The sequence below is a fragment of the Carcharodon carcharias genome, chromosome 23, assembly GCF_017639515.1.
Source record: "Carcharodon carcharias isolate sCarCar2 chromosome 23, sCarCar2.pri, whole genome shotgun sequence".
NCBI lineage: Eukaryota > Metazoa > Chordata > Chondrichthyes > Lamniformes > Lamnidae > Carcharodon > Carcharodon carcharias.
The window spans coordinates 47,742,295-47,759,607 of record NC_054489.1 but is presented as its reverse complement, the minus strand read 5'-3'; the positions used below and the strand labels follow the sequence as shown (position 1 = coordinate 47,759,607).

Below are 17,313 nucleotides of genomic sequence, written 5' to 3'. Positions count from 1 at the left end.
TACGTTCCCCACAAAATTAAAAACTCCCCAATGAATTTTAAACTGGTGGGTTTCTCAGTAAAGTTGCTCAGGGCTCACTCTGCCCACACTTACTGGAGATTCCTGCTTGTAGCAGCCGCAGATGTCCTGTGCTTGGATTTGGTCAATGTGTGTATCAAATGATGTAAGTCAATGTTGAAAATAATGATCTTGAGGTTTCTAAGTTAATTCAAGTGCCCCACAAACCGGAATCTACTTCTCCCACACCAGTCTTTGAGCCATGCATTGATCTTTTAATCCTATTTGTCCTATGTCAATTTGCATGTGGCTCAGGTAATAATCCAGAGATTACTGCATTTGAGGTTCTGCTTATTAATTTGGTACCTTGCTTCTCATACTGACTATGCAGAACCTCTTTCTTTTTCCTGCCTATCTCATTGTACCTACATGGACCATGTTGACTGGATCCTCCCCCTCCTACTGCAAGTTTCTCTCCAGCCCTGAGCAGATGTCCCAAACCCTGGCACCGGGCAGGCAACACAGTCTTCTGGACTCTCGCTCTTTGCTGCAGAGAACAGTGTCAATCCCCCTCGCTATACTACCTACTAGCACTACATTCCTGTTTGTTCCCCCTGCTTGAAGTGCTTCCTGTACCATGGTGCCATGGACAACCAGCTCATCCGCCTTGCAGACTTCGCTTTCGTCCACACAGGTTGTGAGCAACTCAAATCTGTTTGACAATTGCAAAGTCTGAGGCTCCTCCACTACTGTCTGCTAGGTCCCATTACATGCCTCACTCATATGGTCACATCCTCCTGTCCCTCACTGCTGACCACAACAGATGATCCTATTCTAAGAGGTGTATTCTAAAAGTCTCCTGGAACAAAGTGTCCAGGTATTTCTCCCTCTCCCTTATGCTGTGCAGTGTCTGCAGTTTAGCCTCCAGATCAATAATCCTGATCCGGAATTCCTCTAGCTGCTTACACTTTTTGCAGACGTGTTTGTCATGGATCGCCTTGGTGTCCAAAAGCTCCCACATTCCACAGCTGTAACATAACACCTGTCCTGCCATTGTTATTTATGTTATTTAGTTACTCACTTAGTTAACTTAGAGTAATTCCTGTGTATAGTACACGTCTTTCCCCTCTGCATCGAATTCCCACATGAACCTAATCAGTCTCATCTCACTGCGGCATAGTCACCTGCCTCCTTGCAGCCCCTTACTGATCAGTTTGAAAAGCCTGTCTCTTTTATAGACCCTCTGATGAGTCATTAGCTAGTTTAGCTTCTGCTACAGTAATTAACACCACTTGAACCAACTGCTTTCAGGTGAATGATAAATAACTGCCATGTCAGGCAGTTTTCTGTCTAACAAACTTACCTAACTTACTGGAAGGTCAGTTCTATGTCAGGTCTTGATTCTTAACTATAGTTAAAACCTGAAAAGTACTTACCAGAACTTATCACGTGAACATAATTCACTACTCACTCAGTCTCAGTTTCACTGCAGCATAGTCAAAGCCTCTTCGATTGCCCTTACTGTCTCCTCGCGCGCCCCTTCATTTGATAATATTCCCTGTGAACCAGCTTGCAACATTTTACTACCTTAAAGGAACTATGTAAATTGTTGTTGTTACAGACACTCAGATCACCATGTTCATCCACCTCACTTTTTCACAATCTGCCGCCTCTTGCAATGAACTGTTTCTGTCCCAGATAGACTGACAGGAAATGGATTGACAGAACAGGCTTGAGGGGCTGAATAGCCTGCTCCTGTTCCTACCTTCCCATGTACCTATGGCAAATCTTTGTCTGGAATAAGGCAGCATGGCAGAGGACAGGAAGACTTTAACATTCTTAGCAATGTAATGAACACATGCTGTAGGTTAGAACAGTGGCAGAGAGTGGTGAGAGGTGAGCAGTTTGGTTGGTAATTCATCAATATTTAAGCATTGCTGAATAAAGAGACTTGTCAAAACCTTTCATCTGGCACTCATCAGGACCGATGCAAGAATGCCAAATTTCAAAGGAAGCAACAATTTATACTGCATGAGAAAAGGGATGCTGATTGGTGGGTAAGTTGCCTGTGTTTGCTCAAGATGTTGCTGTGGCAAATAAACCAGAGAACTATTGTCCTCTGTACTTTTCCTTATTCAAAAAACTGCAAAGCCTGGACATACTCCTTTTCCCTGCATATGAATATATGTAGCTTCTAGCAAGTGTAAGTGAGCTACATTGTCAGCACAACTGATAATTGTGTAATTCTTAGCACAATCAGGATTATTCAGCAAGTGCTGTCCAATCACAGAATCACACCTAACATTAGACATTAGAGTTTTGAAAGCACGGGTTGGTTGAGTATGATCAGTACTCTGCCTATTGAGAACGGCTGAAGGGACATGCTGTTTGATACGATCCACCAGTCATTGGGACATATGGGCCTACATACCTGACATTGTACCAATGCTGAAATTCATACACCACATTGTTCATTTGTGGAATAAGCAGAACGTCTTTTTGGCTTGATGGCAGCATCCTATTAGTGGCAAATATCACTCGTGCTGTTACTGCACAGTGGCAGTGTAAAATGGCCAGCTAGCTTCACCTGCTGCTCACATTTTTGAGATGGCTTACACTTCCAGGGTGATCTGAGGTAGATTGAGCACTTTTCAGGTCTGTAAGTTGTGGCCTTTGGTCCATTCATGAATATGCACGATACAGAGTAAGCAATGATCTGATAATTGGTAGTCATTATCCCGCAGGATAGCGTTGATGCACTTTATTGCGCCATCAGCTTTGCACGGTGAGCAAATGGCTTGGACCCTATTTATGAGATTTCTGATAAAGCCAATCTTATAGGACATGGAGCTGCAGGAATTCCAATGCATACATTGACCAGTGAAGATAGGCTTGCTGTAGACAATAGTAGAGAGCCCATTCGTGGATTTCTCAACTAGCACATCTAGGAAAGCAAGCTCATTAGACTGCTCCATTTGAAGGGTGAATTTGAGCACAGGATGGAGCCTATTAAGGTGTGTAAGGAAATTCTTACATGCAGTTGCAGACTCAAGTATAGCAAATTTGTCATCTGCATACTGGGAATATGCAAGGGGTAAGATCCTAAGGCACATTCCATCAAACACATTTTTCTCATGGAAACTGACAATAGTGTGGTGTTCTTCACTACCAAAAAGACATTCTGCCTGCCACACAAATGAATAATGTGGTAAATGAATTTCAGTGCCAGTGTGATGCCAGGTATGTGGGCCAAACATCCCAACAACTGGTGAATCGTATCAAACAGCACGTCTCTTCGCTGGTCACAACAGGCAAAATACTGACCGCATTCAACCAGCCTGTGTGTGCAAAACTCAGAACATAATGTCTCATCTTAGATGCGATTCTGCAATTGGACAGCACTGGTTGAACAATCCTGAGTGTGCCAAGAATTACACTAACACCCAATTTAACGTTATCAGTCAAGCTCGCAATGTGGCTCACTGATGCTTGCCAGGAGCTACGTGTATTCATATGCAGAGACCTGTCCTCTGCAGGCAAAAGGAACATGTCCAGGCATTGTGCATTTTTTAAATTAAAGAAAAGCATGGGGTCAATAGTTCTCTGTGCATTCTCCATGGCAGAATCTCAACCAATCAGAGTCAAGTTGCCAACCAATCACCACCTTTTTTTCATGCAGTTTAAATTGTTCTCCCTTTTTAAATTTGTTATTCTTGTGTCTGTCCAGATGAGTGCTAGATGAAAAGCTTTGACTGCTTGTCTCTTTCTTCAGCAATACTCACCAACATTCTCCAACTGCTGTGTGAGCAAAAGGCTACAGTAGACAGGCATTGCAACCCAGCAAGATGAAGAACTGGCATAACAAGCTGCCTAGAACAACACTGTCCCTGAGAGATAGCACTCACTCCCTGGGCCTAAGAGAGAGAGAGACAGCCTCACCCCCTGGGCCTGAGAGAGAGCAAGAGACAGCCTCACCCCCTGGGCCTGAGAGAGAGAGAGAGAGAGACAGTCTCACTCCCTGGGCCTGAGAGAAAGTCCTCATTCTCTGGTCCTGAGAGAGGGAGAGAGACAGCCTCGCTCCCTGGGCCTGAGAGAGAGAGAGACAGCCTCACTCCCTGGGCCTGAGAGAGAGAGAGAGAGAGAGAGAGACAGTCTCACTCCCTGGGCCTGAGAGAAAGTCCTCATTCTCTGGTCCTGAGAGAGGGAGAGAGACAGCCTCGCTCCCTGGGCCTGAGGGAGAGAGACAGCCTCACTCCCTGGGCCTGAGAAACAGCACTCACTGCCTGGTTCCGGGAGAGAGAGAGAGACAGCACTCACTCCCTGATCCTGAGAGAGAGAGAGAAGCCTCACTCCCTGGGCCTGAGAGTCAGTCTCACTCCCTGGGCCTGAGAGACAGCACTCACTCCCTAGGTTTAGTATCGATACAATTAATGGGTGAGACTCCATGCTGGGACCACAAATCTGTATAATTACACCTTGTGTTTAATTAGCATGTTAAAAAAAGGTGTACAGTGACGTGTTACATGGGGCCTGTCTCTGCCACTCTCTCCTGACTGAGGGTATGGTTCCAGGACCTGCAGTCATTGTGAAGCAGGACACTAAGTGTCAGCATAATGGGCTTCACAAAGGAACACTATCCTGATTTTCCAGTGTGGAGTCACAGGGAGAGGGATCTGTTGGATTCCCTCCCCATCCCTAGCCAAAAGGTCCTGATGTTAACAGACCCGATGGGAGAGAATGGGACCAAGTACCTACTGTAGAGTATAGACCCAGTTACTGAGCAAACATTCAGGAGTGACCAGGCATGGATTTATAATCACAGGTGAGATGGAAACAGATCCCTGTTTAAAATTATCCAAGGAATCTAGCACTGATTTGGGGTTTATCCTGTGTTCAAACTCGCAAGTTACACAAGCGATAATCTCCTGGAGGAGGAGTCAAGTTGAAATTTACATTTGGCCACAGGTGGTCACTGAATCTTTCCCTTCGAAATGAGGGTCAGATACTGCCAGTGGAGTGTGTCACAGTGGAGTGAATGTCACTGAGACTGCCAGTAGAGTGAGGCTCACTGAGACTGCAGTGGAGTGAGTCCCACTGAGACTGCCAGTGGTGTGAGGCTCACTGAGACTGCCAGTGGAGTGAGTGTCACTGAGACTACCAGGGGAGTGAGGCTCACTGAGACTGCCAGTGGAATTAGTGTCACTGAGACTGCCGGTGGAATGAGGCTCACTGAGACTGCCAGTAGAATTAGTGTCACTGAGACTGCCAGTGGAGTGAGTGTCACTGAGACTGCCAGTGGAAAGAGGGTCACTGAGACTTCCAGTGGAGAGAGGGTCACTGAGACTTCCAGTGGAGAGAGAGTCACTGAGACCTCCAGTAAAGTGGGGCTCACTGAGACTGCCAGTGGAGAGAGGTTCACAGAGACTGCCAGTGGAGAGAGGGTCATTGGAATGCCAGTGGAGAGAGGCTCACTGAGACTGCCAGTGGTGTCACTGAGACTGCCAGTGGAGTGAGGCTCACTGAGACTGCCAGTGGAGTGAGGCTCACTGAGACTGCCAGTGGAGTGAGGCTCACTGAGACTGCCAGTGGAGAGAGGTTCACAGAGACTACCAGTGAAGAGAGTGTCATTGAGAGTGGAGTGAGGCTAACTGAGACTTCCAGTGGAGTGAGGCTCACTGAGACTGCCAGTGGAGGGATATTTACTGAGACTGCCAATGGCGGGAGTGCCATTGAGACTGCCAGTGGAGAGGGGTCATTGAGACTGCCAGTGAAGCAAAGGTCATTCAGACTGCCAGTGAAGCGGGGGGCTTGAAACTGCCAGTGGAGAGAGGGTCATTGAGACTGCCAGCGGAGAGAGGGTCATTGAGACTGCCAGTGGAATGAGGCTCACTGAGACTGCCAGTGGAGAGAGCTCACTGAGACTGCCAGTGGAGAGAGGTTCACAGAGACTGCCAGTGAAGAGAGTGTCATTGAGACTGCCAGTGAAGCAAAGGTCATTCAGACTGCCAGTGAAGCGGGGTTTTGAAACTGCCAGCGGAGAGAAGGTCATTGAAACTGCCAGTGGAGTGAGTGCCACTGAGACTGCCAGTGGAGTGAGGCTCACTGAGACTGCCAGTGGAGTGAGGCTCACTGAGACTGCCAGTGGAAGGATATTTACTGAGACTGCCAATGGAGGGAGTGCCATTGAGACTGCCAGTGGAGAGGAGTCATTGAGACTGCCAGTGAAGCAAAGGTCATTCAGACTGCCAGTGAAGCAGGGGGCTTGAAACTGCCAGTGGAGAGAGGGTCATTGAGACTGCCAGCGGAGAGAGGGTCATTGAGACTGCCAGTGGGGAGAGGGTCATTGAGACTGCCAGGGGGGAGAGGGTCATTGAGGCTGCCACTGAAGCAAAGATCATTGAGATTGCCAGTAAAACGAGGGTCATTGTTATTCACAGATTCCGTTCCAGACAGGGAGTGACAATTGAACTGAACTCAAACTGTCTCAGGATAGTGTTGGATAAATAGTTGGTGATTGAAGCTGACAGCTGGAGCAGATTGCTGATGCTCAGGAAGGTTCTTAATTAACCTTCTGGCTTCAGACAGAATGTGCTACTAATTGTGGAAGATTAGAGTCACTTTTCACTGAAGCTGGAGATTCTCGATATCCTGTCTAATCAAAGTGAGCAGGGTATTTTATGGAGTGACAGCCCCCTCTTTGCACAGCTCGTGGATATATATATATAACGTTGCTGTGTACAGAGATGCACTGGCCAGTCGGGGTTCAGGGGAGAGACTGTTAAAGACAGCGAATCCAGTTGGTTCTTTTGAGTGGGTTTATTGATGGCACAGGGATTCCATTATCAGTCACTGCCGAACTCAGAAAGGAGGGGAGTGAGCAAAGGTTGGCTTTAGCAAGCAGAGAGGGGGCATTAGTTAGCAATAAATGAGGTAGTAAACAGAGTAAGGAGGCAGTGAGTGGAGGCACGGATTAGCTGGCAAGAGGAGAGATACTGAGCAGAATCTAAGTCGGGGATAGTTTAGGGAGAGGAGGGGGAAGGGTAACAAGCCAAAATCCCAGACTCCATCACCATCCCTGGGTCTGTCCTGTCTCATCACTAGGACAGACCCACCAGACAGAGTTGGTGGCACAGTGGTATACAGTCAGGAGGCAATGGCCCTGGCAGTGCTCAACATCGACTCCGGACCCCATGAAGTCTCATGACATCAGGTCAAACATGGGCAAGGAAACCTCCTGCTGGTTATCACCAGCACCCACCCACACCCTGCCCCCACCCCCACCCCCACCCTCAGCTGATGAAACAGTACTCCTCCATAGAAAGGATACTGAGGATGGCAAGGGTACAGAATGTACTCTGGATGGGGGACTTCAACGTCCATCACAAAGAGTGGCTCAATAACATCACTACTGACCAAGCTGGCCACGTCCTGAAGGCATATCTCCAAGAGTGAGAAACCTCCTTCACAAATCTACCTATCGCAGATGCATCTGTCTGTAACATTACTGGTAGGAGTGACCACCACACAGTGCTTTTGAAGATGAAAAGCTGCCAATCATCTCAGCTCCAGGACATCACTGCACGAGTTCCTCAGGGTAGTGTCCTCGGCCCAACCATCTTCAGCTAGTTCATCAATGACCTTCCTTCCATCATAAGGTCAGAAGTGGGGATGTTCGCTGATGATTGCACAATGTTCAGCATCATTCGCAACTCTTCAGATACTGAAGCAGTCCATGTCCAAATGCAGCAAGACCTGGACAACATCCAGGTTTGGGATGATAAGCTGCAAGTAACATTCGCACCACACAAGTGTCAGGCAATGACCATCTCCAACAAGAGGATATCAAACCATTTCCTCTTACCATCACGGAATCCCCCACTATCAACATTCGGGGGTTACCATTGACCAGAAACTGAACTGGACCAGCCATAGAAATACTGTGACTACAAGAGCATATCAGAGGCTAGGAATCCTGTTGTGAATAACTCAACTCTTGATTCCCCAAAGCCTGTCCACCATCTTCAAGGCACAAGTTAGGAGTGCGATGGAATACTCTCCACTTGCCTGATTGAGTGCAGTTGTAGCAACTCACCAAGGCTACTTTCACAGCACCTTTCAACCTGCATCCTCTAACAACAAGAAGGACAAGGGCAGCAGATAGATGGGAAGACCACCATCTGCAAAAGTTCCCCTTCAATCCACTCACCTTCCTGACTTGGAAATATATCGCCATTCCTTCACTGTCTCTGGGTCAAAATCCTGGAATTCCCTCCCTAACAGCACTGTGGGTGTACCTACACCACATGAACTGCAGTGGTTCAAGAGGGCAGCTCACCCCCACCTTCACAAGGGCAATTAGGGATAGGTAATAAATGTTGATTTTTCCAGATACATTCACATCTGTTATGATCCCAGCTGATGTTACTGCTGGACAAGCCAGATCCCAGGGTGGAACCTGGCTTGATAGATCCTAACTTTTATATTTTGTTTAGAGCAGCTACTGAACAGAGTGACAGGAATCAGTTGGTTAACTTTTAACAAAGGAATAAAACATTTATTAAACAAGAAATGATTAACTATATTACAATACTTCTTCACCCACAACTATACCTTTACAGATATATACAGATTCGTAAGGATAACACATGCTACAAAAGCTATCTTATACTCTCATGTTCACAGTAAGTACACAGTCCATGTAAATCAATAGGCGACCTGTGGTCAGACACACCATACTCTGAAACCTAGTGACAGATGTCACCCCAAACAATGGATCTCTCATCAACTCCGCCCAGTCGCTTGTCACACAATGAGCCAAGCAGCCTCACTGAACTCCGACTTTCACAAGAGGGTTTCCAATCTCCACTCTCAAAGAATTCGCTTTGGAATCATTCCCCAAAAAACCCTTTTTCTTGGACACCTTCCACAAGGGCCCATCTCCAGGGTTTCGAACTCTCCTTCCGATGTTTCTCTCCCCTGGATCGCCACATGTATTCAAGCGTCCTTCCATGCACTCTTTCCCTCAGAAACTCAGCCACGCCAACAGAACACCACTGCTTCACCCATAGTAAGGAGTCACCAACCTTCTGGCTGTCCCCTCAAATTTTCTGGCTTCTCGCAAGCCTATTTTGCCATGAGTCTGATTCATGCAGCTTTCTCTCTCTAAACTTGGAGCCTTCCTCTCTGCTCCTTGCTCTCATTTCCACTGAACAGGTCTTGTTCCAGATTCATGTCCTCATCCTTTAACTTAGCTTAAAGGTCTTCTTGGGACCTTTCTCTTTTTCCTTTAGGACCTGCTCCTTGCAGCTCCCTCTCCCAGTAGACTGCTGACAACTTGGTATCTCTTTTGAGATCCAGAACTCACTCGATATTCACTGTTACTTTAACTTTAGAGCAACTCATCCAAGATCCTTAGACTTATTTTCCTCAGCGATCTGCCAGTATGTCCAGCTCGAGAGAGATGTAAACTGCTTCTTCCACCCTAGAGCACAATCGCCAACTGAACTCAAACAGCTTGTTCTGTTCCTCCCTGTCTTTCTGTGTGGACCTCCTGTTGCTAGACAACAGCCCAGTTTTTCTATGTGGTGTTTGTTTTAGCTTCCCTTCAAGAGTCATAAAACCTCATGAAAGTGCAGGCCTTTCTTAAAGTGAAATCAAAACTCAAGTTTCACCCTTTTAACCCCAAAACAGAAACACAAATTAATCTTAAACTTAAAGCTAAAACTCATTCCTAACACACACAAATACAAATCTAACTTGCTTAAACTATCTCCAGTACCTGACACATCCCTTTAGTGAAAAACATTAACCGGCATGCAAGAGAGGAGTGGAGTTTAGTGAGGAGGGGTTAGAATCAGGAGGAGGGGTCTATTGAGTGGGAAGAGGAGTCAATGCGTGGGCAGAAGTGGTAATGAGGGAAAAGGGGGGTTGGCGAGTTGGGGAGTGGAATAGTGAGTGGGCGGAAGGGAAAGCAATTGAGGGGGATTGGCGAGTGGGGGAGGGGCTGGTGAATGGGAAAGGGTTAATGAGTGAGGAAGTGGATAGCGAGTGGGGGAATGGATAGGGAGTGAGGAAGGGGATAGGGAGTGAGGGAGGGGATAGTGAGGTTCGGAGGGATAGAGAGTGGGGGAGGGATAGTGAGTGGGGGAGGAGATAGCGAGTGGGCAAGGGATAGTGAGTGGGGGAAGGGATAGCAAATGGGGGAAGGGATAGCAAGTGGGGGAGGGGATTGCCAGTGGCCGAGGAATAGAGAGCGGGGAAGGGGATAGGGAGTGGGCATGAGGATGGCGAGTGGAGGTGAGAATGGTGAGTGGGGGTGGGGTTAGTGAGTTGGGGAAGGATCCCAAACAGGGGTGGGAGTGGAGGCTAATGGATGCGCACATCCAACAGAGAGAAAAGGGAATAAAGGAGGTGTGGTGGGAGTAAGTGGAATCAAATAGTCAGATGTTCTCAAAGGGGAAAAGAAATTCTGGCACAAACCAAGAAGGTTTGGAAGGTTCTGAAAGTTTTCTGGAAGCTTTGCTTTTTCACTGGAAATAACCATGTCCTGTTTCCCTTTGATCAGGTTCTGAAGGGTTTTCCAGAGTGCCTGCAGGCCGACATTTGTCTCCACTTGAACAGGAGCCTCCTCCAGAACTGCAAGGTCTTCAGGGGGGCAAGCCCAGGGTGCCTGCGAGCTCTGGCAATGAAGTTCAAGACCACACACGCTCCTCCTGGTGACACACTGGTCCACTATGGCGACGTACTGACCGCGCTCTATTTCATATCCCGTGGCTCCATCGAGATCCTGCGTAATGATGTGGTGGTGGCCATCTTGGGTACGTGGCCCACAATGCTCCTGGTCTATCCCATTAGGATTAGGGCTAGTTCCGCCTGTGGAGGGCGTCTGGACACCATTAGTGGGAGGGGCAGAGGGGATGGTAGTCACATGATGGTGGGCACCCAGTGGTCTCTGAAGGGCCTCTGGTAGCTCAAATTAGGACCTTCCCCAAGATGAGGCTGAACAGCTTCTGGGGTGGAGGCATGGTGGGTGTTAGACTGGAATGTGGGGGGAGGTTCCTGGTAAAAGATAATGGGGCAGAATTTCTGCCACTGTCCCATCACTATCGCTATAAAGTCATGGTGCAAAAGGTCCGTGGAAATTCAGGTCCTTTCAGGAACTCTCTGCTGGCCCTTTAGTTCCTCTTCATATTTTAACATTTCACAAACAGCTCAGATGTTAGAAGCAGCATCTCCTCTTGGTAAAGTGGCAAAAAAGATTCACAAGAATGGTTCCAGGGATGAGCAACTTCAGTTATAAAGATAGATTGGAAAAGTTGGAACTGTTTTCCTTGGAGAAGAGAAGGTTGAGAGGAGAATTGATAGAGATGTTCAAAATCATGAGAAGTCTGGACAGAGTAAATAGGGGGAGACTGTTCCCATTAGGGGAAGGATCGAGAACCAGAGGGCACAGATTTAAGGTAATTGGCAAAAGAAACAACAGCGACATGAGGAGAAACTTTTTCACCCAGGATCTGGAGTGCACTGCCTGAGAGGGTGTTGGAGGCAGGTTTATCAAGGCATTAAAAAGGGAATTGGATTGTTATCTGAAAAGGAAGAACGTGCAGGGTTACGGGGGGCAGACAGGAGAGTGGCACTAAGTGAGTTGCTCATTCAGAGAGCCAGTGCAGACATGATGGGCCGAATAGCCTCCTTCTGCGCTGTAATAATTCTGTGATTCTGTGATGAGGATTGTTACATATTTCACAATGCCATAGATGGGATGGTGAAATGAGCAGGAGTTTGGCAGATGGAGTACAATGTGGGATGTGTGAGATGTTGCAAATTGGGACTTAGATAGAAAGAGAGGGTAATAGAAATGGCAGGATTTTCAAAAGTGGGGATGAGCTGAAAGAGCTTGATGCCCAAATGAACAAATCCTTAAAGGTGGTGGGGTAAATTGAAAAATTGTTTACTGAGGTTTATTAATAGAGGAATAGAATCAAAAAACAAGGAGTTCACACTGTAAATTTATAAATCGCTGCTTATGACTCAGCAGGGAAATTCTGGGCACCACACTTTGTGAAGGATGTCATAGCCTTGGAGAGGGTATAGAGGAGTTTTACCGGGATTGTTACCAGGAATGACCGACCTCAGTTATGAGAAGAGGCTGGAAAGGTTAAGACCATCCTCCTTGGAGCAGAGAAGATGAAGGGGTGACCGAATAAAGGTTTTCAAGATGATGAGAGGTTTTGACAGAGTAGATAAAGGAAAAGTATTCCCGCTGGTGAGTGCATCAGTTACCAGAGGTCAGAGATTTCAAATTATAGGCAAAAAAACTAAAGAGAAGGTCAGGATTTTGTTTTCAGTCAGAGGGTTTTCAGGATCTGAAATGTCTGATTTGAAAAGGTGCTGGAAGCTGATTCTATCAATAATTTTAAAAGGGACTTAGGCAGACACCTGAGGATGATGAACTTACAGGCTTACTGGCAAAAAGAGGGCATGTGGGACTTAGCACAACCTCTCTTTCAAAGATCCAGCACAGGTATCATGGGCTTCCTTCTGCACTGCAAGTATCTGTGGCTCTACGCTGACAGGCTGAAAGAGCTGAATGGCCTCCTCCTGCTGTTCCTGTATAACAAAATTGAGGAGGGCTGAATAGTTCCCCCCCCCCCGTTCCCATGTAACAGGATCAAGGGGCTGAATGGCCTCCTTCCATTCCCATGTCCTGCTTGAGAAAGAGTCAGGAGTGAGACTTGAACCTGTGACCTGTGGCTCCAAGATGAGAGTGCTCCCACTGATGCGTGACTAATTGTGAGCAGACTGTGAATCAGCATGTATACTTAATGCTTTTGAGTGTTTTCTTGATTCCAGGCAAGAATGACACATTTGGGGAGCCAATCAGTCTTTACGCCAGGCCAGGGAAATCGAACTCCGATGTACGAGCTTTAACGTACTGTGATTTACACCGGATCCTGCGTGATGACTTGCTGGAGGTTCTGGACATGTACCCTGATTTCTCCAATAACTTCTGGACCAATTTGGAGATCACTTTCAATCTCAGAGATGTGAGTTTTAATCCTTTATATTCTTTACTTTGTAATCAACAGAAAATCCAGTGCACAGGTTTCCCCATCAGTATCAATGTTGTTTTAACATGGTATATGGCAGCATACACCCAATCTGTCTGTGTCAAGTGTACAACCAATCTGACTGATTCCCAGAGTATGCCCAGTCTGACTGTGACCCAGTGTACACCCGATCTGTGTCCCGGTGTACACTTACTCTGAATGTGTCCCAGGGCACACCCAGTCATCAGTGTTCCAGAGGACACCCAGCCTGACTATATCCCAGTGTACACCCAGTCTGACCTTGTCCCGGTGTGCACCCAATCTGAATGTGTCCCGGTGTACACGCAGTCTGAATGTTTCCTGGTGTACACGCAGTCTGAATGTGTCCCAGTTTACACCCAGTCTGACTGTCTCAGTGTGCACCCAGTCAGTTTCCCAGTGTACACTCAGTCTGCCAATGTCCCAGTGTACACCCTATCTTTCAGTTTCCCAGTGTACACCAGTCAGTGTCCCAGTGTGCACTCAGTTCGGCAAGATTCCTAATGGAATTCCTATGCTTTGTCTATCCCTAAAATAGCCATCAAGAGGGGGAATTGTGACCTTTGCCTTCTAACCATTCTTTTTCACTCAACTCTCATAGTTCTTTTGTACAGTCTAAGTCCATCCTACACTTGGCTCTCCTCCTGTATCTGGGAGGGTCCTCTAGCCCCTCCCTCACAATTTTGAACAGGGTACGAAGCGAAGCTCCTGTGTTGTTTCTCTTCCTCATAATCGGCTGCATTTCCCCCTCATCTACACGGCCGAGTGAGGCCATCAAGCCCAACACGCTCTGGTCACCTGACATCACCAAATCTCCCAGAGAAGGAAACGTGCTCCCTGACCTCACCCCTGAATGGCTTGGCCCTAATGTTAAGGTTGTACGACCTCTTACTAGACAGCCCCAAAGGAAATAGTTTCTCTCTATCTCCTTAAATCATCTCAATTACAACACCCCTTAATCTTGTAAACTCAAGGGAATACAAACCTAGTCCATGAAACCTGTCCTCATAATTTAACCCATTAAGCCTCAGTATAACACTGATGAATCTTTGGCACACCCTCTCCAGGGTCAGTATATCCTTCCTGAGATACGGAGCCCAGAACTGATCACAATACACAATAGGTCCTGACAACTGGAGCATTGCTTCCTCTCCCATGTATTCTAGCCCCCTTAAGATAAAGGCCAACATCCCATCAGCTTTTTGATTGCTTTCTGTACTTGGCCACCAGCTTTTAGGGATTTAATCTCTCTGTTCATTCACACTTCCTAGTCTCTCTTCGTTAAGAAAATACTCTGCTCTCAGATCTAAAGTGGATGACCTCACACACCCCCATGTTGAACTCCATTCGACACAGTTTTACAAACTCTGCTAATGTCCCTTTGAAACATCCTGCTCCCAATTACACAATTTATCATGCCTCCTTACTGAGGTAAATCTTTAAATTTAATGAAGCTGCGGTCTGTAACATGGGAATCTCATTGGAACCCCTGTCAGTTCCATATGGAATACACACAAATGGAGTGTGGGATCATTCTGTGCCTGTCCTTCACATTGCCTGTGCTGGCAGTCAGGAACTGATCTAGGATTGGCCTCCCCCTGGTGACGAATTAATGAAATGACACCCATTGCACTCCACAACACAGTGAACCTCAACTCTGGGGAGCTCTCAGGGTTTGTAACTGGTGGTTTGATTGTAGCTCACAGCTTGTATAGAGCCAAAAAAAGTAAAGAAAAAGCATCTACAGAGGTTATCACAGCCTTTTAGAATGACAAAGTAGTACCATTACAAAGTATTTAAAGCACAAAGACAGGACATTCAGCTCAACTAGCCCAAACCACAGAGTTTCCTCCTACCCCTCTTCATCTAACCCCATCAGTATATCCTTCTATTCCTTTCTCCTTCATGTACTTATCCAGCTTTCCTTTAAATGTATTGATACTATTCGCCTTAGCCACTCCACGTGGTAGCAAATTCCTCATTCCCACCACTCTCTGGATAAAGAAGCTTCTTCTGAATTCCCCGTTGGATTTATTTTAGTGACCATTTATATTTTTGGTTATTTAGAATGCCCTTAATCCACTGTCCGATGATTTAATCTCTCACAAGGCAGCACCAGCCTTGTCTGTCACCGCCTCTAAATCTTCAGGTCAAGCTCAGTTGTCAAAGTCCAAACACAGTTTCTCAGCTGTTGTGTCCCCTCTCCAGGTACACCCTGCACTGCTCTGAGTAGCTTCGCTGAAGGGTGCCAGTTTTATTTTTGTGTTTCCCCTGGCAGTAAACCAGCTCCTGAGGGCTTATGTATCCGTGCCCAGGTGTTACTGTAACCTGAACTTACCCTCATTATTCACCTTCACAGTAATATTAGAAACAGGCAGAGACCATTCAGCTTGTTCTGCCATTCAGTCAGATCATGGATAATACGTCCTTCAATCCCATTTACCCGCCTTTACTCCACATCCTTCAGATACTCTACCTCAACAAAAATGTGTCAGTCTTAATCTTGGAAGCTCCAGTTCATTCCCAGCATCAGAGGTGCTATCCGATGTTTCCACTATCCTGTGTGAAACATGTTTCCTGATTCCACTCCTGAATGGTCTTACTCTAATTTAAATATTAAGTCCCCTCATTCTTGAATCTCCCCACAGAGAAAATCATTCCCCTGCAGCATGAAGTCCTGTTATCAGTTCAAACACCTTCACCCAAAATCTGCTAAACTCAAGAGTCTTTGCAACCTGCCCCCTTCATTTGAGCCTTTAAGTCCCTTGAACAAGGAGCAGCTTTCTGGACCACATTTTGGGTCCAATCAAAAATCCCACAATACTCTCTCCTTCCCTGCCCAATGGTTAGAATTGGACTGTGGGAATTGTCCATGTCCCAGATTGACCTGAGTTTCCTTCCTCCTCTCAATTCCATTGTCACTGAAACCTGCATCCACATTTCTGTCACCTTTAGCCTCAGTGGCACTGGAGGGTTTCTCTAAGGTGGACCTCACCAGTGCTTCTCTGCTAATCCTGGAATTATTCAGAGAAATGAGAGGTCAGAGTAACAAAGGCAAAAAAAAAATCAGTCAGGCTTTTTGACTGGAACAGAAAAGCTTTGGGGAGGGACCTAATCGAGGATTTTAAAATTGTAAAAATCTTTGTGAGGACAGAGAGATTGTTTGCAGTGGTTGGAGAAGCGATAACAAGCAGGAAAAGACAAATGATTGTCACTAAGGGAATGAAGGGAGAGGGGGAAACTGAGGTACCTGTTTTCACACACGGGGTTATTAGAACATGCATTCATTCACCACAGGGTGACTAAGAGAGAGACTTTAAGAAGAGATTGTGTAAGTATTTAAAAATTAAATGTGTGGCAAGAGGAGGGAAATGGAATTAGTCCAGTGAAAAAGCTGGCATGGTTACAAGCATAATGGGCTGAATGGCCTTCTCCTGTGTTGGAACTTCTATATTGATTGTAAAAACCACCCCCCCCCCCCCACCCCCCCAACCTTTGCCCATCACCCTTCAATATATTTAACATTGCACTAGCAGATCTCTCTTGGTGTTGTTCAGAATGGGTCAGGGGATAGAATAACCCAGGGGCTTCTGTTGCTGAGTTGTCCTTTGGAGGCCCATCTGTCCTCAGTGCCCCCTCACTCCACCTGTCACATGACCCACGATACTCCAGGTACACTGTTTGTTTTAATGGAGTGTACTTACTAAGTCTCTGCACCCCCTGCCGCCCCGCGCATTTAAAAGCAGGGCAATATCGAGTGTGTCCGTGTACCTGTGTTTGTCTCTGTATCAGTGTACTGCAGGTGTAGCCATGTAACATTATACACCAAATTTGGCCACCAAGCATGTTTTTGTACAAGTGTACACCACCGGTGGGGTTTTCCACACCCGCCCACCACTTCGTTCTTCCAGTCCCGCCACAAGTCAATGAATTTCTGTCTGGGGCCATGCCTCACCCACAGCGGGTCTCACCCGGAAAACCCCAGCCCATGTGTATCTGTGTACAACACATGTATCTGTGTACCCGTATACACTGAATGTGTCATTGTACACTGAGTGTGTCTGCATCCTGTGTACATTGAGACTGTGTCTGGACACCACTATACACCAAGTGTGTCCATGTACAACAGTACACCCATGTGCCAATGTACACCAAGAGTTTTTGTGTATCAGTGTACACTGAGTACACTGTTTACCAGTCTATACTGAGCATGTGTGTGTACTACTGT

At 46.6% G+C, this 17,313-nt stretch overlaps 1 protein-coding gene across 1 annotated transcript in view; it reads left to right on the top strand.

The window, feature by feature from the left end:
• kcnh6a (potassium voltage-gated channel, subfamily H (eag-related), member 6a) overlaps positions 1–17,313 on the top strand; it is a 229,084-nt gene that overhangs the window by 190,991 nt on the left and 20,780 nt on the right. The window contains exons 9-10 of the mRNA XM_041173545.1: positions 10,562–10,814; positions 12,850–13,043. Of these exons, the coding sequence (XP_041029479.1) occupies positions 10,562–10,814; positions 12,850–13,043 (447 nt within the window). The remainder of the gene's footprint in view (positions 1–10,561; positions 10,815–12,849; positions 13,044–17,313) is intronic.